Below are 25,371 nucleotides of genomic sequence, written 5' to 3' on the forward strand. Positions count from 1 at the left end.
GGATAAAACAAGGAAAATTCTCCCTCGTGGGGACATTTCCCACATACCCAGGAGGATAAAGAATATTTTAAGCTTAGCGGTTAGGTTTAAGGTTATGGTTAGAATTAGGGTTATGGTTAGAATTAGGGTTATGGTTAGAATTAGGAGTTAGGGAAAATAGGATTTTGAATGGAAATCAATTTTAGGTCCCCACAACGATAGGAAAACATATGGTGTGTGTGTAGACGTGTTTAACTATTCTTGTGGGGACCAGAAGTCTATTTCTAGGGGGTTTAGGGTTAAGGTTAGAATTAGTGTTAGAATTACGTTACGGGTTAGTGTTAGTAGCTAGGGTTAGTAGTAGCATGGGTTAGGGTTAGGTTTAGGCTTAGGGCTTAAGGGAAATAGGACTTTGAATGGGACTCAATTGTGTGTCCCCACAAGATTAGCTGTACAAGACTGTGTGTGTGTGTGTGTGTGTGTGTGTGTGTGTGTGTGTGTGTGTGTACTCACGGCTGAGCGCCTATCTCCCGTAGATGGTAGAATAGCTGGGGGAGATGGGTCTGTAGCAGCCTCTCAAACTGTAGGCACAGAGACACTATACCCTATGGAATAATATACGTAATGTGAATACACACACATACAGTACACACACACATTGTACACATACACACACACACTCATATCAATGCAACATACTTTTATGAACACAAACACACATGACAATACATAGCTATACATAGAAACACAAATATGAGCAGAGAACAGACAGAAAACACATTCTCTCCCCTCTCTCGCTCCCTCTCCGTATTCTCTCTCTGTGTTAAACTTACAGAGGTGGAGGAAGATACAGAGTGCAGCCTGAAGAAGTAGCGTACGTACATCTCCCTAAACACACTGTACAGCTTGGAGGGCTCGTTGTACAGGAAGCACAGAGGGGCCACTGGAGGACACAGACACACAGTAACACCTCAGAATTTGATATTTTATTTTACTTTACATTTTTTTTTATTTAACTAGGCAAGTCAGTTAAGAACAAATTCTTACTTACAATGATGGCCTACCCCAGCCAAACCCTAACCCGGACGACACTAGGCCAATTGTGCGCCGCCCTATGGGACTCCCAATTACGGCCAGTTGAGATACAGCCTGGAATCGAACCAGGGTCTGTAGTGATGCCTCTAGCACTGAGATGCAGTGCTTTAGACCGTTGCGCCACTCGGGAGCCCATACAATGGGTGTCCAGATATTATTTTAAAGGGTCTATTTCATGATCACAATTTTAGCTGGTACTATGATTTAGAAGGTAGAAACCGTACTTACCATACATTGAAAAACCATGGAATGGGATGACACCTATACGGAAGGGAAATTGAGAATAGTCAATCAATGGTTGAGCACGAGCATAAAGGGCTACTTATATGTGTGTCCGTAAGTGAATTTGGGGTGAAGGACTCTTCTCACCATTTGGAGGATACACCACAGCAAACTCCTCAACTCCCACCTTGCCTGCAGGTAACCAACCGTGACATCAACACCTTGTACGAGTTCCCTTGAAGAACACTTGTGATGATTGTCAATTAGATTAGATAAGGGTAGAACGGCTCACCTTGAATGTAGGACTTGGGAGGAGTGGCACTGTTGTAGCCGAAGTGCTCCAAGACCGCAGTGTCTCGAGAGAAACATAGCAGGACCTATGACAACAGACACACAAGTGCATGCACACACACACACACACACACACACACACACACACACACACACACACACACACACACACACACACACACACACACACACACACACACACACACACACACACACACACACACACAAACACAAACATTTTACTTATGCTTCGCTGACAATAGACCATCTATTAATACACATTAATATATGATTTGGTCAGTGGCAAATTAATCTGTGCATGAGTTGCTTCAATTACGCTCAATCGCACTCCACCTGGACAAAAGGAACGCCTATGTGAGAATGCTGTTCATTGACTACAGCTCAGCGTTCAAATGCATAGTACCCCCCAAAGCTCATCACTAAGCTAAGGACCCAGGGACTAAACACCTCCCTCTGCAACTGGATCCAAGACTTCCTGAGGGTCGCCCCCAGGTGGTGAGGGTAGGCAACAACACGTCTGCCACGCTGATCCTCAACACAGGAGCCCCTCAGGGGTGCGTGCTTAGTCCCCTCCTGTACTCCCTGTTCACCCACGACTGCATGGCCAAGCACGACTCCAACACCACCATTGAGTTTTCTGACGAGACAACAGTGGTAGGCCTGATCACCGACAACGATGAGACAGCCTATAGCGAGGTAAGAGACACCAGGACAACAACCTCTCTCTCAATGTGAGCAAGACAAAGGAACTGACCGTGGACTATAGGAAAAGGAGGGCCGAACAGGCCCCCATTAACATCGACGGGGCTGAAGTGGAGCGGGTCGAGAGTTTCAAGTTCCTTGGTGTCCACATCACCAATGAACTATCATGGTCCAACCACACCAAGACAGTTATGAAGAGGGCATGACAACACCTTTTCCCCCTTCGGAGACGGAATAGATTTGGCATGGGTCCCCAGATCCTCAAAAAGTTCTACAGCTGCACCATCGAGAGCATCATGACCAGTTGCATCACCGCCTGGTATGGCAACTGCTCGACATCTGACCGTAAGGCGCTACAGAGGGTAGTGCGAACGGCCCCAGTACATCACTGGGGCCAAGCTTCCTGCCATCCAGGACCTATATACTATGTGGTGTCAGACAAAGGCCCCAAAAATGTGATGGTAATCTCATCTTCTCTTCTGATTGGGAATACATTTCAATGACTCTGCCCCACTTGTGTGGCATTATGTTCAGGAAATGATATGGCCGCTCAATCAACTGAATTATGTTTTAATCAACTGATTTCATTGGTTAAGGTCATTGAGTCACAGCAGATGGGGACTGTGTATGAAGTGCAGAGCTGGGGTCAATTCCATTTCAATTCCAGTCTACTCCCACTGGGCACAGACGTCAGTTCAATGTCTAGTTTTGATTCACATCTGGTTGAGTTTAACTAATGTGAATTCAAGGTGAAATCAACAAAAAATCTCACCATATGATTGGATTTAGGTTAAAAGTCGGGTGAAAAAACAATGCCTTTACGCTGATTACTTTGTGCAAATCCAATCAGTTTTCCACGTTGGTGCAACGCCATCACATTGATTTGTTTGGTTGTTGAAATGACGTGGAAACAATGCTGATTTGACCCGTTTTTGCCCAGTGGTGTGAATCGGGCATGGGATTTTCCCCATAGGAGTGCAGTTTAACTCTTGAATGGATTGGACTTAAAGACTTGCTCCAGAACTTTGGTGACTACTAAGTATTTTTTAAACCTCTCACTTTGGGCTGGATGTGTCAATGTTTAGTTCATACATGCAGAATCTATATGCAGAATTAGTGGTTTACCTCAATTAGCCACGAAATCCCTAGTTTGAAAGCAACTTTTTTTCTGGAAGCTGTGCAACGCCATTTCCCCTACATTGCCCCCCACATGGGCCAGCCCCCTAGCAATTCGAGTTCCAGCCAATGAGCTTGAGCCCCTCGCCACTTGAATGACAGGTACCAACATGCACACACAGCAGAGCGAGAGAGAGAGCAATGACGTGGGGAACAAAGTGCCTAGTGGAAGTCTACACACCCTTGCACGGTCTTCATATTTTGTTGCCTTAAATCTAAAGAGGAATTCAAATTAGATTTTTTTTCCTACAGATCTACTCTAAATTTTCAAAGTGAAAGAAAGTTATAGAACATTTTCAAAAGATTATTTTTTCCCCGAAGATAATACTTGGTAGAAGCAGCTTTGGCAGCCATTACATCTGTGAATGATTTAGAATTATATTCTACCAACTTTGCACAACACTTAGGGCAACAAATGTCCATTGTTTTTGTCAAAATGGCTCAAGCTCAGTAAATTTAGTTGGGAATCATTGATCGACAGCAATATTCAAACCTCGTCTCTGATTATCAAGCAAATTTAAGTCAGGACTGAGACTAGACCACTCAGGAACACTAAACACTTCTTGGAAATCAATTCTGGTGTGTCTTTGGCATAAAATTGTTTTAATTGTCTTGCTGAAAAACAAAACACTATCACAGTCTTCATCTGGGGCTTTGCTCCTTTCATATTTCTTTTGATCCTGAAAAACCCAAGTCCCTGCCAATGACAAGCAGACCCATAACATTATGCTGCCACCACAATACTGGAAAGTACAAAGGGTTTCAGTCTGTGTTGTGTAATATTGGATTTGACCCAAATCTGTAGTTTAATTTAGGCCAAAAAGTGAATGGCTTTGCTGTGCTTTTGTAGTATTACTATTACTTGCCTTCTTGCAATCAGAATGGATGATTTGGAGTAGATTTCTTTTTACACAGGCATCCTTCTTTTCACTTTGTTATACAGGCCAGTAATGTGGAGTGAAGGCAATGTTGTTGATCCCTTTGTATTTTCAAATATTGTGGTGGCAGCATCATGTTATGGTTATGCTTGTCATCGGCAGGGACTGAGGGAGTTTGTTAGGATCAAAAGAAATAGCCCAGGTAAAAAGTTAGAGGAAAACCCGCCTCAGTCTTCTGAAAACGGAATTATTTTTCCACGGGGCAATTACACAAATTTTAAGTAAATTTAACACCCAAGGGCCTCCCGGGTGGCGCAGTGGTCGAGGGCACTGCATCGCAGTGCTAGCTGCGCCACCAGAGTCTCTGGGTTCGCGCCCAGGCTCTGTCGCAGCCGGCCACGACCGGGAGGTCCGTGGGGCGACGCACAATTGGCCTAGCGTCGTCCGGCTTAGGGAGGGTTTGGCCGGTAGGGATATCCTTGTCTCATCGCGCTCCAGCGACTCCTGTGGTGGGCCGGGCGCAGTGCGCACTAACCAAGGGGGCCAGGTGCACGGTGTTTCCTCCGACACATTGGTGCGGCTGGCTTCCGGGTTGGAGGCGCGCTGTGTTAAGAAGCAGTGCGGCTTGGTTGGGTTGTGCTTCGGAGGACGCGTAGCTTTCGACCTTTGTCTCTCCCGAGCCCGTACGGGAATTGTAGCGATGAGACAAGATAGTAATTACTAGCGATTGGATACCACGAAAATTGGGGAGAAAAGGGGATACAATTTATTTAAAAAAATTATAATAATTTCAAAAACATGTAACACCCACAATTTTTCTTGGAAATGATATGTGACCCACTGAAACAGTATTAAACTAACACTTTTCAAAGTGTTCACAAACTAACACCCCTACAGTGTTGGTCCCTAACACCACGGGTGTGGCAAATTCCGACTTAAATTAACACTTTATTAGAGTTGATGCTGTTATCCTTTTTGTGTTAGGAATAACACATGTAGTGTAACAGTATTTTAGGGGTTTTAACATTGTAGGTTGTAAAGCCGTATTTGCATATTTCCCACCATGCCTTTCAAGTGAATGTGAGAGATACCCACCCATGACTGTGTTTGTTAGTGATAGACATGTGTGTTGCATGCAATAATTTCCAGTCTTGAAGCCTTCACCGAGTGACTGCCAAGTGCATATGTTTGAATTAAAAGTAAACCCTTTAAGACCTTATATTATACATTTAATAAGGACTTTAGTTATCCTCCACATTGTGGACTGAAAATCTTGTCTGATGGGCCACATCAGACCTGCAAATCACAATAAGCTGGTTTGTGAAGTGATTAGTAATTCCTATCAGAGCTAGAGGGAGAAAATCCAACAATTGTAATATTTTATCACCCAAAACCGACATTCAGAATGACTGCTATGGTGAAGGACTTGACAAACAAGACTACCTAAACCATCTAAACTGGAACAACCATCTCAGTAATGGGTGCAATAAATCCAACCCAACTACTGCGCTACACGTGCAACCACGTCTGATGTGTGGATCTATTTTGAAGTTTCAAAGGAAAATAACAAAAAGGCCATATGCAAAGTTTGTGCTGCTATTATTTCCCGAGGAGGGGAGAAAGTTAAATATTTTAATACCACAAACCTAATTACTCATGTGAAAGTGCATCACCCCTAGAAGGCCAGCATCCCGGAGTCGCCTCTTCACTGATGACGTTGAGACTGCGGTTTTGCCGGTACTATTTAATGAAGCTGCCAATTGAGGACTTGTGAGGCGTCTGTTAGACACTCTAGACACTAGACACTCTAATGTACTTGTCCTCTTGCTCAGTTGTGCACCGGGGCCTCCCACTCCTCTTTCTATTCTGGTTATAGCCAGTTTGCGCTGTTCTGTGAAGGGAGTAGCGCACAGCGTTGTGCGAGTTCTTCAGTTTCTTGGCAATTTCTCGCATGGAATAGCATTCATTTTTCAGAACAAGAATAGACTGACGAGTTTCAGAAGAAAGTTCTTTGTTTCTGGCCATTTTGAGCCTGTAATGGAACCCACAAATGCTGATGCTCCAGATACTCAACTGGTCTAAAGAAGGCCAGTTTTATTGCTTCTTTAAACAGAACAACAGTTTTCAGCTGCGCTAACATCATTTCAAAAGGGTTTTCTAATGATCAATTAGCCTTTTAAAATGATAAACTTGGATTAGCTAACACAACGTGCCATTGGAACACAGGAGTGATGGTTGCTGATAATGGGCCTCTGTACGCCTATGTAGATATTCCATTACAAATCAGCTGTTTCCAGCGACAATAGTCATTTACAAGATTAACAATGTCTACACTGTATTTCTGATCAATTTGATGTTATTTTAATGGACCAAAAAATTGCTTTTCTTTCAAAAACAAGGACATTTGTAAGTGACCCCAAACTTACATATATATATTTATATATATATATAAATACACACATACAGTACCAGTCAAAAGTTTAGACACACCAACTCATGAGAAGAAGAGACTTGCGTGGGCCAAGAAACACAAGCAATGGACATTAGACCGGTGGAAATCTGTCCTTTGGTCTGATGAATCAAAATGTGAGATTTTTGGTTCCAACAGCCGTGTCTTTGTGAGATGCAGAGTTGGTGAACGGATGATCTCCACATGTGAGGTTACCACCGTGAAGCATGGATGTGGTGGTGTGATGGTGCTTTGCTGGTGACACCGTCTGTGATTTATTTAGAATTCAAGGCACACTTAACCAGCATGGCTACCACAGCATTCTGCAGCGATACGTCAATCCCATATGCTTTGCACTTAGTCCCACTATCATTTGTTTTTCAACAGGACAATAACTCAACACACCTTCAGGCTGTGTAAGGGCTATTTGACCAATAAGGAGAGTGATGGAGTGCTGCATCAGATGACATGGTCTCCACAAATCACCCGACCTCAACCAACTTGCGATGGTTTGGGTTGAGTTGGACCGCAGAGTGAAGGAAAAGCATATGGGAACTCCTTCAAGACTGTTGGAAAAGCATTCCAGGTGAAGCTGGTTGAGAGAATGCCAAGAGTGTGCAAAGCTGTCATCAAGGCAAAGGGTGGCTATTTGAAGAATCTCAAATATAAAAGATATTTTGATTTGTTACATTTTTTTGGGTTACTACATAATTGCATGTGTTATTTCATAGTTTTCATGTCTTCACTATTATTCTACAATGTAGAAAAATGTAAAAATAAAGAAAAACCCTTGTGTTGGTGTGTCCAAACTTTTGACTTGTACGCTATATATATCATTCATGCAATTTCAATGTTGTTTGAGTTGCTTTGTGTACCACCAAATTTGCTTGAGAGGATTCTACTGCAACACTGCATCCAAGTCGCTTGACATAGATGTTTCAAAGAGCTGTCAGTCAAGGCGAGCTCATGAATATAATTTCCCCGCCCAATCAGCCTGTCTTTTCAAACTTCATGGTAGTTAGCCATGAGAGAAAAAGTATTTTCAGAATGACTGTTTTCAGAATGACAATGTGCAAGGGGTGTGTTGACTTTCACGAGCGACTGTGTCTGCACATACAATATGTAACGTACGAGGCCATTTTTGGGGACCACTTTTGGCTTGTGAGCACAATATTCAGAACTAGTGGCTAAAAAGTATTCAGAATTACCAGAGAATCTCTTTACAATGGAACTGAGCCCAGTCTCTGATGCACTGTCTCTCTTTTATATTTGCGATTTTAGATTAGTCTCTCTCAACCTAAACCTGAGCCGTATATTGAGAGAACTCTACGACTGCATAGCGAGTTCAGGAACAGTCAATATTGATGATTTATCAGTGCCGAGCGGATAAGCCACCATAGAGATCGTGCCACCGCCGTTCACTAAACCGCTCCCAGCATTCAGCGAAATAGTTACTATCTTTCACTTAAACATGTAAGTAAACAAATAAACCGGCAAAGCCAGACTGGAGACATTCATCTGTCACTATAGTGTTGTCTGATGCAAGTATTGGTGGACATATGAAATGCGGTGAAATCAGGTTCTTTGAATGAGCACTTGCTCCAAGTATTTTGGTTGATAGGGGTATTCAAAACCATGATAGGGGAGCCTCTATATTATATACACTCTTAGAAAAAAAGGTGCTAAGTAGAACCATACAGGGTTCTTCAGTTAGTCCCCATAGGAGAATCATTTTTAGTGCTGGGTGGAACCCTTAGCAGAGGGTTCTATATAGAACCCTCTACGTAGGGTTCTTCAAAGAACTCCCTGTATATGGTTCTACCTAGAACCCTCTATGAAGGTGTATGCCTAGAATCCTCTATGAAGGGTTCTACCAATAACCATTTTATCATCTAAAGGTTCTTCCAAGAACCCTCTATGAACGGGTAGAACCCACTGGCCTTATTAGCCTTTAAAATTGTATTATTTATGACAATACATTACATGTATTATGCCTTTCTTTGAGGGCCTAGTTATACCCTAACACAGGAGTTAGGAGTCTCATATCAGGCCTACAAGTCACAGTATGCTTGCTTGCAAAGTGATCTGTAATTCCTACTGGAGTCCAGCCAGAGTTAGAATATCCAACAAGTGGAAGTGTTAATCACCCACAACCTGCATTCAGAATAACTGCCAGGGTAGGGAAGATTGAATACTGAGACTACCTCAATCATCTCAACTGGAACAACCATCTCAGAAACGGGTGCAATAAATCCAGTTACTAACAGATTGGATTAGTTTAGAAAACAGTATGTTATTTATCTTTGTGTAGCATAACATTTATCAACCAATCAATGTGCATGCAAAAACACAGATATTAAAGTAAAACAAAACCATTCTGAAAACCTCCCTGCAATAGAGCATGCTGAGAAATATGATGTGTGGTTCTATGTAGAACCGTTCTTGCCTTCCAAAGAATCCTTCTTGCCTCCCTAAGAATCAGTAAGGAACCCTTTCTTCCAAAAATGGTTCTTAGGATGTTAAAGGTTCTAGGTAGAACACTTTGACTTACAAAGAACCCTTGTCTTCCAAAAAGGGTTCTTCTGATCAAAACGGTTCTTGGTAGAACCCTATCCCTCTGCAAATAACCGTTGTGGAACCCTTTCTTTTAAGAGCGTATAATTGTGTGTGTAACTATATCTGTTAGAATGGAATATTGTGTATGTAGGAGTGAGAGTAGTTTAGTCTAGTGGTATTCTATACAGTCTGGTGTCCGTGTTATATTTACCACCATTATCTCCCCCCTCTGTGTACACGCTCTAACCTAACACAACCTACATAGATAACACTCAGTCTTCTGTATATATGTATGCATTAATGTCTAGTGTTAAAAGGACATGCTAATAGAACGGAAGGATACTGCTGAGTAGGTGAGAGAGAGAGAGAGAGAGAGAGAGAGAGAGAGGGAGAGGGAGAGGGAGAGGGAGAGGGAGAGGGAGAGAGAGAGAGAGAGAGAGAGAGAGAGAGAGAGAGAGAGAGAGAGAGAGAGAGGCAGAGAGAGAGAGGCAGAGAGGCAGAGAGAGAGGCAGAGAGAGAGAGAGAGTGACCAGGTCCACCTCTACAAGGCAGCAGTGCCCACCTTTGCCCGGACCCTAAAGGACATCGCTCTCAAACGCAGCCCCAACACTTCACACAGGAGCAACAGATCAATAGACACCCCACCCAGACCAGCGAGACACCCTCCAAGACCTTCAGGACCCCCCCTGGACCTACACATAGAGGACCCACGCCAAGAGGACTTACATCCAGACCACAGCACCCCCAGACACATCCACACCCCCACCCCAACCAATCAACACCCCCCCCACATCAACCATGCCCACACCCAATTTAGGCCCCCTCAGATCAGACCTATGCCACTCCTGCCCACCCCATGCACCCCACCCCCGCAAAGAGGGCATCAACATGGAAGTCACACATACGCCCAGGTAGTGAGCGGGCAAACAGGCCCAACCCCCACTCTTACACTCGCCCAAGCCAACGGCATGTACCAGATGCTCAGCAGGCTCTGCTCACACTTACTGGCCATGAGGCCAAACCACGACCAACAACATTGGACACTTTATGGAACAAAAAGCCTTCACTATATCATCCTGGAATATCCAAGGCCTGAGGTCATCTGCCTTTGGCCTAAAGAGCAGGAACCCGGACTTCACCAAAGAAATCGGTAATGCAGACATTGTCATCCTGCAAGAAACATGGTATAGAGGAGACGGACCCACTGGTTGCCCTCTAGGTTACAGAGAGCTGGTAGTCCCATCCACCAAACTACCAGGTGTGAAACAGGGAAGGGACTCAGGGGGAATGCTAATTTGGTATAGAGCAGACCTAACTCACTCCCTTAAATTAATCAAAACAGGAACATTTTACATTTGGCTAGAAATTCAAAAGGAAATTATCTTAACAGAGAAAAATGTCCTCCTGTGTGCTACCTATATCCCCCCACTAGAATCGCCATACTTTAATGAAGACAGCTTCTCCATCCTGGAGGGGGAAATCAATCATTTCCAGGCCCAGGGACATGTATTAGTCTGTGGCGACCTAAATGCCAGAACTGGACACGAACCTGACACCCTCAGCACACAGGGGGACAAACACCTGCCTGCAGGTGACAGCATTCCCTCCCCCATATGCCCCCCTAGGCACAACTATGACAACATAACCAACAAAAACGGGTCACAACTCCTGCAGCTCTGTCGCACGCTGGGTATGTACATAGTCAATGGTAGGCTTCGAGGGGACTCCTATGGTAGGTACACCTATAGCTCATCTCTTGGCAGTAGCACTGTAGACTACTTTATCACTGACCTCAACCCAGAGTCTCTCAGAGCGTTCACAGTCAGCCCACTGACACCCCTATCAGATCACAGCAAAATTACAGTCTACTTGAACAGAGCAATACTCAATCATGAGGCATCAAAGCCAAAGGAACTGAGTAACATTAAGAAATGCTATAGATGGAAGGAATGCAGTTTGGAAACCTACCAAAAAACAATTAGGCAACAGCAAATCCAATCCCTTTTAGACAACTTCCTGGGTAAAACGTTCCACTGCAATAGTGAAGGTGTAAACTTGGCAGTAGAAAATCTTAACAGTATATTTGACCTCTCAGCTTCCCTATCAAATCTCAAAATCTCAAATAGAAAACCGAAGAAAATGAACAACAATGACAAATGGTTTGATGAAGAATGCAAAAATCTAAGAAATAAATTGAGAAACCTGTCCAACCAAAAACATAGAGACCCGGAAAACCTGAGTCTACGCCTTCACTATGGTGAATCACTAAAACAATACAGAAATACACTACGGAAAAAGAAGGAACAGCATGTCAGAAATCAGCTCAATGTAATTGAAGAATCCATAGACTCTAACCAATTCTGGAAAAATTGGAAAACACTAAACAAACAACAACACGAAGAATTATCTATCCAAAATGGAGATGTATGGGTAAACCACTTCTCCAATCTTTTTGGCTCTATAACAAAGAATAAAGAGCAAAAACATATACATGATCAAATACAAATCCTAGAATCAACTATTAAAGACTACCAGAACCCACTGGATTCTCCAATTACCTTGAATGAGTTACAGGACAAAATAAAAACCCTCCAACCCAAAAAGGCCTGTGGTGTTGATGGTATCCTTAATGAAATGATCAAATATACAGACAACAAATTCCAATTGGCTATACTAAAACTCTTTAACATCGTCCTTAGCTCTGGCATCTTCCCCAATATTTGGAACCAAGGACTGATCACCCCAATCCACAAAAGTGGAGACAAATTTGACCCCAATAACTACCGTGGAATATGCGTCAACAGTAACCTTGGTAAAATACTCTGCATTATCATTAACAGCAGACTCGTACATTTCCTCAATGAACACAATGTACTGAGCAAATGTCAAATTGGCTTTTTACCAAATTACCGTACAACAGACCATGTATTCACCCTACACACCCTAATTGACAACCAAACAAACCAAAACAAAGGCAAAGTCTTCTCATGCTTTGTTGATTTCAAAAAAGCCTTCGACTCAATTTGGCATGAGGGTCTGCTATACAAATTGATGGAAAGTGGTGTTGGGGGTAAAACATACGACATTATAAAATCCATGTACACAAACAACAAGTGTGCGGTTAAAATTGGCAAAAAACACACATTTCTTCACACAGGGTCGTGGGGTGAGACAGGGATGCAGCTTAAGCCTCACCCTCTTCAACATATATATCAACGAATTGGCGCGGGCACTAGAACAGTCTGCAGCACCCGGTCTCACCCTACTAGAATCCGAAGTCAAATGTCTACTGTTTGCTGATGATCTGGTGCTTCTGTCACCAACCAAGGAGGGCCTACAGCAGCACCTAGATCTTCTGCACAGATTCTGTCAGACCTGGGCCCTGACAGTAAATCTCAGTAAGACCAAACTAATGGTGTTCCAAAAAAGGTCCAGTCGCCAGGACCACAAATTCCATCTAGACACCGTTGCCCTAGAGCACACAAAAAACTATACATACCTCGGCCTAAACATCAGCACCACAGGTAACTTCCACAAAGCTGTGAACGATCTGAGAGACAAGGCAAGAAGGGCATTCTATGCCATCAAAAGGAACATAAATTTCAACATACCAATTAGGATCTGGCTAAAAATACTTGAATCAGTCATAGAGCCCATTGCCCTTTATGGTTGTGAGGTCTGGGGTCCGCTCACCAACCAAGATTTCACAAAATGGGGCAAACACCAAATTGAGACTCTGCATGCAGAATTCTGCAAAAATATCCTCCGTGTACAACGTAGAACACCAAATAATGCATGCAGAGCAGAATTAGGCCGATACCCACTAATTATCAAAATCCAGAAAAGAGCCGTTAAATTCTACAACCACCTAAAAGGAAGCGATTCCCAAACCTTCCATAACAAAGCCATCACCTACAGAGAGATGAACCTGGAGAAGAGTCCCCTAAGCAAGCTGGTCCTAGGGCTCTGTTCACAAACACAAACACACCCCACAGAGCCCCAGGACAACAGCACAATTAGACCCAACCAAATCATGAGAAAACAAAAAGATAATTACTTGACACATTGGAAAGAATTAACAAAAAAACAGAGCAAACTAGAATGCTATTTGGCCCTAAACAGAGAGTACACAGTGGCAGAATACCTGACCACTGTGACTGACCCAAACTTAAGGAAAGCTTTGACTATGTACAGACTCAGTGAGCATAGCCTTGCTATTGAGAAAGGCCGCCGTAGGCAGACATGGCTCTCAAGAGAAGACAGGCTATGTGCACACTGCCCACAAAATGAGGTGGAAACTGAGCTGCACTTCCTAACCTCCTGCCCAATGTATGACCATATTAGAGACACATATTTCCCTCAGATTACACAGATCCACAAAGAATTCGAAAACAAATCCAATTTTGATAAACTCCCATATCTACTGGGTGAAATTCCACAGTGTGCCATCATAGCAGCAAGATTTGTGACCTGTTGCCACAAGAAAAGGGCAACCAGTGAAGAACAAACACCATTGTAAATACAACCCATATTTATGCTTATTTATTTTAACTTGTGTGCTTTAACCATTTGTACATTGTTACAACACTGTATATATATAATATGACATTTGTAATGTCTTTATTGTTTTGAAACTTCTGTATGTGTAATGTTTACTGTTAATTTGTATTGTTTGTTTCACTTTTGTGTATTGTCTACCTCACTTGCTTTGACAATGTTAACACATGTTTCCCATGCCAATAAAGCCCCTTGAATTGAAAGAGAGAGAGAGAGAGAGAGAGAGAGAGAGAGAGAGAGAGAGAGAGAGAGAGAGAGAGAGAGAGAGAGAGAGAGAGAGAGAGAGAGAGAGAGAGAGAGAGAGAGAGAGAGAGAGAAATGGATGAGGGAAAATGAGTCACACTCACCTGATACAGGAAATCCTCAAACACAAAGTAGTAGTCGTCATTACTCGCAGTCAGTTTCACATCCTGGAGAAAACAAAGTAAGGATAATTGACAGCAAAACAACGATATAAGATATAAATACCTGACATCACTACTAGTTTGTAAAGAACATGGCAGATGGGAAAACAAAGAACACCAAGGTTCTCAACAACCACACGTGTTTGCATGTGCTATGTTGTTATTGTTTTCCCTGCTTGTCTTGGCACACCAAAGCCTACCTTGTAGATGAGGTTGTCCACTAGCAGGTCATGGTGTATGACTCCAGCCTTCAGCTGCTCATAATGCATCACATCCTGTCCAACAAAACATCCGTCAGTCCATTACAAATAACGTCAAACTAAAAGATACAACCTCCACAGTATGTACAAATAATACGGGACAATCATTTATTCAAATGATTGACCATTCGAATCCAATACAGAAAGTGGGTCTAAACGAAAGAGACTGAAGACGGCAGCATTCATTCTGTTTGCCCTCCCTCTACCACAATCATCTATTTGAATTGAAGTACTACCACAATCTGATGTCCTTCAACCACCTTGTGTATTTTGTCAAATTTATGTGCTCGTTGACATTGACATGACCGTGATTTCGTCAGACGAAGAGGCGAGGTTAATGTTGTGGGGAAGTATTTCAACACGTACACACTTCACATCACATAGTTAACACCAGAACGTCTCTCCGGTCTGATAAAAGCTGTCATAAAAGAACGAAGTTACAGGAGACAGGGAGGAAAAGAGGAATAAACACCTCAACTCTGACAGACTTTCAAGCACTTTGGCAATCAGAGACTGGCGGGGAGAAAAAGAGAGATGAAGTTCAAGTTGCTTGTCCGTGTCAAGAGGTAGGGCTTCCAAGACATATTCAAAACACCCAAGATGGATATCGTCAACTTGAGACATTAAAATTCCCTTTAAAACATTAAAAGGGGCAATCTACGATTGCTCCATACAAAGCCTTCGGAAAGTATTCAGACCCCTTGACTTTTCCCACATTTTGTTACGTTACAGCCTTATTCTAAAATGTATTCAAATATTTTTCCCTCTGCAATCTACACACGATACCCCATAATGACGAAGCGAAAACAGTTTAGAATTTTTTTCAAATGTTTTAAAAATAAAAAACAGAAATACCTTATTGACATAAGTATTCAGATCTTTTGTTATGAGACTCGAAATTGAGCTCCGGTGCATTCTGTTTCCATTGATCATCCTTGAGATGTTTCTACAACTTGATTGGAGTCCACCTGTTGTAAATTCAATTGATTGGACATGATTTGGAAAAGCACACACAAACTTGTCTTTATAAGGTCCCACAGTTAACAGTGCATGTCAGAGCAAAAACCAAGCCGAGGTCGAAGGAATTGTCCGTTGAGCTCCGAGGCAGGATTGTGTCGACGCACAGATTTGGGGAAGGGTACCACTCTGACAGAGCTCTAGAGTTCCTCTGTGGAGATGGGAGAACCTTCCAGAAGGACAACCATCTCTGCAGCACTTCACCAATCAGGCCATTATGGCAGAGTGGCCAGACGGAGGCCACTCCTCAGTAAAAAGCACATGACAGCCCGCTTGCAGTTTGCCAAAAGGCACCTAAAGACTCTCAGACCATGAGAAACAAGATTCTCTGGTCTGATGTAACCAATATTGAACTCTTTGGCCTGAATGCCAAGCGTCACGTCTAGAAGAAACCTGGCACCATCTCTTCGGTGAAGCATGGTGGTGGCAGCATCATGCTGTGGGGATGTTTTTCAGCAGCAGGTACTGGGAGACTAGTCAGGATCGAGGGAAAGATGAACGGAGCAAAATGCAGAGAGATCCTTGATGAAAACCTGCTACAGAGCGCTCAAGACCTCCGACTGGGGTGAAGGTTCACCTTTCAACAGGACAACAACCCTAAGCACACAGCCAAGACAATGCTTCGGGACAAGTCTCTGAATGTCCTTGAGTGACCCAGCCAGAGCCCGGACTTGAACCCGATCGAACATCTCTGGAGAGACCTGAAAATAGCTGTGTAGCAACGCTCCCCATCCAACCTGACAGAGCTTGAGAGGATCTGCAGAGAAGAATGGGAGAAACTCTCCAAATACAGGTGTGCCAAGCTTGTAGCGTCAGACCCAAAGAAGACTCAATGCTGTAATCGCTGCCAAAGGTGCTTTAACAAAGTACTGAGGAAAGGGTCTGATTACTTATGCAAATGTGATATCAGTTTTTTTGTATTTGATAAATTAGCAAACATTTCTAAAAACCTGTTTGTGCTTTGTCATTATGGGGTATTGTGTGTAGATTGATGAGGAAAAAATACACTTTAATACATTTTAGAATAAGGCTGTAACAGAATGTGGAAAAAGTCAAGGAGTCTGAATACTTTCCAAAGACACTTCAAATGTTTGGACTTTTAACTTAATGACATATACTCAATGATTCTTGAAGAATATAACTTAGTTCAACTGTCGTAACCCACCAGAACCTAAAATATAAGCTTGTTTTATTGCAGCGTTTGTAAACAATGTAAATGTAAACAAACACTGTATAGCCTCAAAACATTGATAAAACTATCATTTTGATATCACGGATGGTCAGTACTTGCATCAATAGCTCGTCTTATCAACTGTATGTACGCACTATCCGTGTTGCTCTTGCCAACCCCCATTTGTCCCACCTCTGAGAAGCAGAGGTTCTGTTGTGATCATGTAGGTCTGATATCTGATTTGTTATCGTTACAGTAATGCGATTAGTCACCAACTCAGATGATATAAAAAGGGTCTTAGATTCATTGTCTCTCTCTCTCGCTCTCTCTTCTTTGTTCCTGAACTGATGTGGTGAGACATTGCCAAAGCAAGTGAAATAGATGATAAACTCTCTCTCTCATTAGTTGTGGGCCATGCCTTGAGTAGTGCCTTGTAATGCGTGTTAATGCTTCACGCCTCCATTCATAAGTTATTCAATAATACTTGCTTTGATATTCAGGCCGCGTGACCATTCCTTGATCTCAGTCATTTAAATGCATAATACTTGATTGCACCTGGTTTAACTATAGTCTCTTGCACATTGGTATTTATCTTACGGAGTTGGATATTTCCTTTAATGGGATAGTTGCGCCGTCTTATTGTGGGTCGCGTGTGAGGTAGTTATAATATCATGGGTATCAAATGTTACCACAGTAACAAGTGATCAGGGTAGTATGTCGTACATTTTATAGAACTCGAAGACGACACAGGACGTATGAGGGATACCTGAATCCATTTATTGTGTGAATAAATCAGACCCTTTTATTTGAAAACAGCCTCAAGCAGTGTTTGGTGTTCACTGAGGCTCTCAATCGCAAACAACAATAAGATTCAAATGAATATGTAACTTAAACGTGTCATTCACATTAACTTTCCTCCCTGTCCTTTGAATGAGAAGGCAAAGTACCGTATCTCCACAACAATACTTTCGCATTGACGTTTCAACCCTTGAGATTTCAACTTAACTGCTTTGCCATGCTTGACTTACAGTACCTTAAGGGCATCGTGTACACAACTGCTTCTGTGCCACAGGGCAGCTGTAAGTGGCAGTACATAAGGAGTCCATACATAGTGGGTGAGGAATGGCCGCCCACCACCTCTATCCATCGCCCCGGGGGAAGCCCTGTCTCCTGGGCGAAGCCCTTACCCTTATTAACATGAGGGATTGTGGGATGCGGGCTACGTCATAGGAGAGTTGATGGGTGGTGGGTGACGGTGGATATCTGGGACACAGTGGGCGTGTTCTGTTTAAAAGGATGGTGGTGATTGGTTAATACAACCTGGAGGTCATCCTTGAAGATGTTTAGGTTATACTGCAGTAACATAAATCTCTGTGCATTTACACAATATCCTGAGTGTCCTGATATGTCATACAATACCACCATGTCATACACGCTAGAGCTAGTGGCACACAGATTACGGATAGTGGACATTCCTCTCTCCTGTCCTGAACGTAACTCTGTTTGTCCTACTGTCGAACCTGGTGACGGTAATGCTCTACAGACCTCCGCTGGATCCCTGTAACTCTCCTAGGGGGATCAATCTTCCCACGGCAGGGGCATTGTTTAATCGGCCCGCGACGAGGCGGGGGTCCGTTCCCTGGGTTATACAAATGCGGAGGGGCACGGCCATTTGCCACACAGGGAGCAGGCCCTCTTGTTTGAGCTAACTTTGCTAAATCGCACCAGTTTGATTACGTTGGCGGTCACAGTGCCCTGGGACGAGTTACGGCAGGGTGGCGTAAACACGAGCGCCACTAATTTATAGCCCGAGGATCGCCTCCAGCTGCATGAACCTGTACTAAGAACTAGGCATTCAGTCTATACAATACGTATCTACATGTCCAATAAGTGAATTGCTTTAGGACAATGTCTAATGCCTATGGAAAGATGATCTTTTTTGCTAGATTTGACGGTTCAATCAACTGTAACGCTTGCTAAATCTAAATCGCATGCAACCTCCTTTACTGGAGAACTTATTTGAAGCTACGCAGGTGGTCACATCCATGAATACTCATAAATATAAATGAGGATCAACATACGCGCCCCCACACTAACGTACAGCCAATGCATGGAGAAGAACCAACACGGGTATATATGACCGGAGTTTCCTAAACAGTTCCTCTCTTCCAGTGTGAATGACGGAGATAGGTCATGTCAACCGTTAACACTGGAGAGAGTGTTAATGAGTGAAAGAGAAGGTTCAGGAAGAGGTGAGCAACTTCAAGCCCTAGAAAAAAAATGGGTCTTGGGAACCGCAACAGCTGTGTGTGCCTGGCAGTTACATAACAAACACAGGCAGACGGAGAGAAAACCCAGGGTGGCAGATTCAACGCCATGGTCTTTAACATTAACATAATGATACACGCATCTACAAAAGATTGGTAACCACTCCTCCAGGCAGCGTAGTTTGTGCATTACCTCAGGCTCATTGGTGGAGTTGAGGATGAGGGCCCAGAGGTCAGCTCGTAGGCCAGTGGGACAGCCCTGTCTACTGTACTGCTGGGCTGCTGCACTGTCCTGCTCATTTACCACTGGAACAACACACACGGAGGACACACTCATAACACAACCGTACTATAGCAGTGGTTACATTATGGCACAACTGAGAGAGATCTCCTTTGTATACATTTAAATACTTGAATTTGAATTCACAATGAAAATAACTATATCACACACCACTGACTCACACCCCTGTAAACATACCAGGACCATAGCAAAATGTCTCACTGTCATTATAGCAACACGACTTTCCCCTTCTGTTGAACACACAAATAAAACAAACTCTGACTGCAATCGATCAGACCAGACCCTATCTGAATCTGAACCTTCCATCTTGCCCCTTCCACTACGACAGGTCCCAAACACACATGGCCCTTGACTCCACTTACTCCAGGTGTCGGAGAGCCAATAACACACTCCAACATAAACATTCTGCCCTCTTGTTCCTCTTTAAATCGGCATTTAGAGTGCTATCCTCACTTGGTCTACCGTCCCCTTGGCCATCGGGGTGTTAAAACACATTCCTACCCATGTAGAGCACACTGTGAGGGCACTAAGGAGACGTATACAAAATGAGTCCTTGTATTATTGTGTGTGTCCCCCGGCCAGGCCTGGATTCTGATTCAGCCCTATAAGAGGCGTCCCCGCTAATGTTTACATTAGGCTCAGCATACAGGGACAGGGTAGAGTGCAAAAGTGTAAGGGAGACTAGGCCACTTGAGAGGGTGAAGGAGAGGATTAGTTATGGCAGGAGCTACCTTTAGGGGTTTCCCATGGGAGGGGGGTGAGAGGTGTGTGTGGTCTTGTTCTTCTATCCTCGTGGAGACCTGAAATCTCTAAAAGTCCCCAAAGGATAGTATAACAAGGACAATTCTATTTAAATCTTGAGTGAAGGTTCGGGTTAAGGTAAGGGTTAGGGAAAGTAAGATTTTGAATGGAAATCCATTTTAGGTCTCCACAAGGATAGAACAACTAGTGTGTGTGTTAGGGCTGGGTGGTAAACCGTATTTGACTATATACTGGTATTGATGCACAGGCAGTATAAGGCTATTTTAATGTTTGGCTTTTTAAATGTGATACACCACTCCGTTTTTATAGTTTACTCCGCTACTTGAGTCATCTCTCTCCCCACCCCTTCTTGTCACTCAAGGAGCGCAGTTGTTGTTGCTCGACCACTATCATTTGCCAACCGTTCACTCTTGACTTCAATCTTCATGGACAATGCAGCAGATACAATATGTTGATGACAACGATTACGATTTTCACTTTGCTTCTTAATATAACGCCACAAGCATTCTATAATTACAATATTAGTTTGTGTATCTTACTGTCTGCAAACAGCAAGTTTGTATTTTCTTACCAAGATGTGGCTAAAATAAATTGTGTTAGCCGCTAATGCTAATCGCTAGTTAGCTGGCTAGCAAATTTTTTTTTTTTAAATGTAACCTTTATTTAGAGAAAACATTTAATGTAGCCAAAGAGTATAGGGTCCCACTCCCCTGAGAAACACTGACCAAAACTTTGGTTTCTACCCTGTCACAATAACGCCTCCATAGAGATTCTAATTCCTAATTCTATGAACGCCTCCTTGGCTTTTTCATTCGTTGTCATGTCAAACAACACTGTATTCAAAGTGTCCACTATTACATTCTAACTATAGAATAATATTATTATTATTATTTTTCTATCTATACTGAAGAAAAACATGAATGCAGCTTGCAACAATTTCTAATATTTTACTGAGTTACAGTTCATATGAGGAAATCAGTCAATTGAAATGAATTAATTAGGCCCTAATCTATTTCACCTGACTGGGAATACAGATATGCATCTGTTGGTCACAGATACCTTAAAAGAAATGGGCCTCACAACGGGCCTCTGGATCTCGTCACAGTATATCTGTGCATTCAAATTGCCATTGATAAAATGCAATAGTGTTCATTGTCCGTAGCTTATGCCTGCCCATACCATAACCCCACCGCCACCATGGGGCACTCTGCTCACAACGTTGACATCAGCAAACCGCTTGCCCACATGACGCCATACACATGGTATGCGGTTGTGAGGCTGGTTGGACTTACTGAAATCACTTAAAATGTACAGTATGTTTTGCCGCCCTACGGTCATGCACAACTCATAAAGCCAATTTAGAACTTATATATTATTCCAAAACATAAAATTGAAAAATACTGTGATATATTTGGGCCATATCGCCCAGCCCTAGTGTGTGTGTGTGCGCATGAGTGCATGCAGTACCAAATGTCCCACTTTAATATCAGGAAGACATATCCCAGAGAGGACCGACTGGCTACGATAAAAAAAGAGAGATACACACTATTAAATAAATAGGATCTCAAATGAACCAGCCATCTATCTATTATCTTACCTTTCTTCCCGATGCGAATATGCTCGCTTTCAAACAAATCTGCCCGGCGATATGAAAAAGAGGGACAACAAAACTATATCAGTTGTCAGCCTGAAGTGGATCCGTTGCCAGAACGGACTACTGTATCAGTTGGATTTACAAACAAAAGGCTATGAATACAATGATATTTAAATCCTTCCTAGACACACAGATATTGTTTGAGAGATGCCAGACGGCCGAATGGCATGAGAAACATTTACACAAACTGATAAGATATCAACTGAAATGTTCTTTATTCATCCCGATTCATTTCTGTATTTGCTAGGTAAACATGTTTTTCTCTGATGATTTTGAATGATTTACTGTGGGACCTAGAAGTTCTTCCAACTTGATGTGGAATATGAATTACCGCTAAATGATCCATCATTCTCCATTTCAAAGCTTTGTTTATAGGCCGGGAAAGTATGAGTATTTTTCATCAGGACACAGAACGCAAGCTCAGTGCATGTTAATTGAGTTTTACCTGGAGGTACGTGTGTATGGTCGTCAATACCCAGCTGCCCCGTGGTCAGGCTCAACTCTGAATAGGCCTCTCTCTGAGGGGACAAAACATACAAATCGGAGTAAACACCGTTGAAACGTCAATAAACACAAATCATCTGGGATTTACTATGAGTAGGTCTTTCAAGTGAGATACTGTAAGTGATACTACTCCATGTATTACATGCACAGTAAGAATACACACACGCAGACAAACAGTTCCTGATCTCCTAAAGAGCTGTCAAACTCATTCCATGGAGGGCCAAGTATCTGACAGTTTTTGGGTTTACCTTTCAATTAAGACATAGACAACCAGGGGAGGGGAGTTCCTTACTAATTAGTGAACTCATTTCATCCATCAAGTACAAGGGAGGAGCGAAAACCTGCAGACACACTGCCCTCCGTGGAATGACTTTGGCACGTGCCCTAAAGTATAAATGTGTAAACACACACCCAGTGTTTTGACCCACACAGATGGTTCAGGTCAAGTGTTTCTCCTACCACCTGTGGAACGACAGACAGACAGACAGACAGACAGACAGACAGACAGACAGACAGACAGACAGACAGACAGACAGACAGACAGACAGACAGACAGACACGCACGCACGCACGCACACCACAGACAAACGCACAGTATTTCCCCTACCATCTGAGGTATGTCTCTGTCGTGGAGCGGCACCTGGATGAGGCCCCAGTGACTCTTTGCGCTGGCCTCCTCACTGCTGTCATGGTTTGGGTTCCGTAGGCTGATCAGCACCTGGGAATCATGGGAAATGGAGTAACTTGGAGAATTAAGTCGCCGATCAGAACATATTGATTGAGACGAAGTCCATTTACCTCCAGAAAGTCTTTGGGAGCATAGACAGGCCTGAAACGACTTAGATCTGTACAACAGGACAAAGACAAAGGAGCATTAAAGTTTAAGTTGCTAATAGAAATATTGTAGTTATAACATAGATATAACAATGTAATTACAACATAGCACAGATGCTGGGTGGATAGTTGCATCACCAAGATAACTTTGGTGACTCATTAGAGTTAACCTGATGATGCAACCATCCATAGTACGTGTTGGCAAATTAGACATTCATTTCGGTCATCTCCAATGGAGAAAAATGATATAACGAAAGAGAATTCCCAGCAAAGTCAGGCAGTTAGAAGTTTTCATCGTCAGTCTAAGTCAAGTGTATGGTCAGTCAATAAAGAGAACATGTTAAGGTTGGGAGGGGAGTTCCACTCGCTATCGGAGCGAGGCAAGGCCCAGGAGTCTGGTTATCCTCTGGATTCACAAGGCCTGCTGTTTATGCCAAGGCCCGGCACACACTCGTAAATGTTACCATACCCCCTTCTCAGATAGCATTGTTAGGAGACTGTTCTGTTACACGGAGTACTGTGCACAAGCAGAGTTAACTTAAGGTAATGCCCCTACGCAAGAGGTATATAAGTATAAATGGCACACACGCGCACACACACACACACACACACACACACACACACACACACACACACACACACACACACACACACACACACACACACACACACACACACACACACACACACACACACACACACACAAACACACTTAATTACAATGGCAAGGGTTACATCCTCCTGCAATGTTAAAATAACTCCAGTTAATCCACACTTATAAACAGTATCATCAACATGGAGTTTGAAGGTAAAGACCTGGTTCGTCTGTCCCCATCTCGTTCCACTTGTTGGCCAACTCCTTCTGTTCCACAGCTGGCCTCTACAAAACAGAACATTAAGAATTGTCAATCAAGTAGTCTGTCAATAGACTGAAGACATTAACACAAATATATACTGACACACAGGGCCCTCTACGAAGATTCTTGAAGACCTCATCTTAGGTTGAGTACCCTGTTACATGCTGTCATAAACTATTTTACACGGTTTACCTTACGAGCCAAGGGTACACCCAGCTCTGTGCACATGCTGTTCAGGCTTTTGAGGATACGCTTCTCCCAGTTTACCTGTAGGGGAAAACACACACAAGCTTAGACACACGCACACACAAACAGTTAACTTAACGACATTACAAAAACAACGCTGAGCAGAGTTTTTCCTGGAGCTTAGGTGGTGGGCGTGGCAGGGGGATTGGTAGGAGGAGTGGTGGGCCCATCAGAATTTTTGAAAACATTTTATAGGTCACCATCTTGGCGATGTAGATACATTTGTGCATTTCAAAGCCAATTTCCTGCAAATTTACAAATGTTTCCATGGAGCTGAGAGAATTCTTTGGAATATTAAGGCGAATTTCCTGAAATTCTACACATTTTGCCATGCAGCTAAGAGAACATTTTAGCAGTTTTAAGGCAAATTCCTGCAATTTTACACTGTTAGGCGGCCCGCCCAAGAATTTTAAGAATCCCTTCTTCACTTAAACATATTTGCTTAACTAAAGCATATCTACTACAGTAAGTCACCAGACAAATCTGAGAGACAGAACCACAAAAGAGAGGAAACGAGGAAAGGAAGAGAAGGAGAGATGGATGGAGGAAGCAACAGACCCACCTGGGCCTTGCGCATGTACGCCAGAGGCTCCTTGGCATGCTCTGGGGGAGCTGCATGGTGGCTGGGGAGTGGCTGACTAGAGAGAGAAAGAGAAAGAGTGAGTAGGAGAGAGATAGAAAGGGCACGAGAGAGAGAAGAGAGAGAGAGAGAGGGAAGGGAAGAGAGAGAGAAGGAAAGGGAAAGAGAAAGTGAGAACGAAAAATACTAATTTCTTCAAATAAATGCATGACAACCAACCCGTAAAGGCAGTAGGATCCTCTACTATAAGCAACATATTGAAGATTCTATTTTTATTTATGCAATCAAACTAGGAAAAAGAACAATCGACCAAGACCAACTGAAGGCTCTCTCCAGTTGAAGGAGAAGGTCTGGGTTCCTCCACCAGTTCCACCTCCTGCCTCTGTCCACTTATCATTCAACCTAAACAAATGACTCTGGCCGTCTGGAGGAAAAAAACAGGTTCGAGCCCATTTCAGACGGCCCTTGTGTTATACAGTGGCTTGCGAAAGTATTCACCCCCTTGGCATTTTTTCGATTTTGTTGCCTTACAACCTGGAATTAAAAGTGATTTTTGGGGGGTTTGTATCATTTGATTTACACAACATG

General features: G+C 43.0%; 1 protein-coding gene across 1 annotated transcript in view; it reads right to left on the bottom strand.

The window, feature by feature from the left end:
• The window catches only part of tbc1d19 (TBC1 domain family, member 19), a 31,520-nt gene that overhangs the window by 3,419 nt on the left and 2,730 nt on the right, over window positions 1-25,371 (bottom strand). Inside the window, exons 4-18 of the mRNA XM_038976106.1 lie at window positions 24,766-24,841; window positions 24,150-24,224; window positions 23,917-23,980; window positions 23,065-23,111; window positions 22,874-22,984; window positions 22,208-22,280; window positions 21,706-21,744; window positions 19,239-19,351; window positions 14,531-14,605; window positions 14,274-14,336; window positions 1,589-1,673; window positions 1,444-1,488; window positions 1,303-1,335; window positions 813-922; window positions 493-584 (exon numbers count right to left, since the gene is read on the bottom strand). Of these exons, the coding sequence (XP_038832034.1) occupies window positions 493-584; window positions 813-922; window positions 1,303-1,335; window positions 1,444-1,488; window positions 1,589-1,673; window positions 14,274-14,336; window positions 14,531-14,605; window positions 19,239-19,351; window positions 21,706-21,744; window positions 22,208-22,280; window positions 22,874-22,984; window positions 23,065-23,111; window positions 23,917-23,980; window positions 24,150-24,224; window positions 24,766-24,841 (1,101 nt within the window). The remainder of the gene's footprint in view (window positions 1-492; window positions 585-812; window positions 923-1,302; window positions 1,336-1,443; window positions 1,489-1,588; window positions 1,674-14,273; window positions 14,337-14,530; window positions 14,606-19,238; window positions 19,352-21,705; window positions 21,745-22,207; window positions 22,281-22,873; window positions 22,985-23,064; window positions 23,112-23,916; window positions 23,981-24,149; window positions 24,225-24,765; window positions 24,842-25,371) is intronic.

The sequence above is a fragment of the Salvelinus namaycush genome, chromosome 36, assembly GCF_016432855.1.
Source record: "Salvelinus namaycush isolate Seneca chromosome 36, SaNama_1.0, whole genome shotgun sequence".
Classification (NCBI taxonomy): Eukaryota; Metazoa; Chordata; class Actinopteri; order Salmoniformes; family Salmonidae; genus Salvelinus; species Salvelinus namaycush.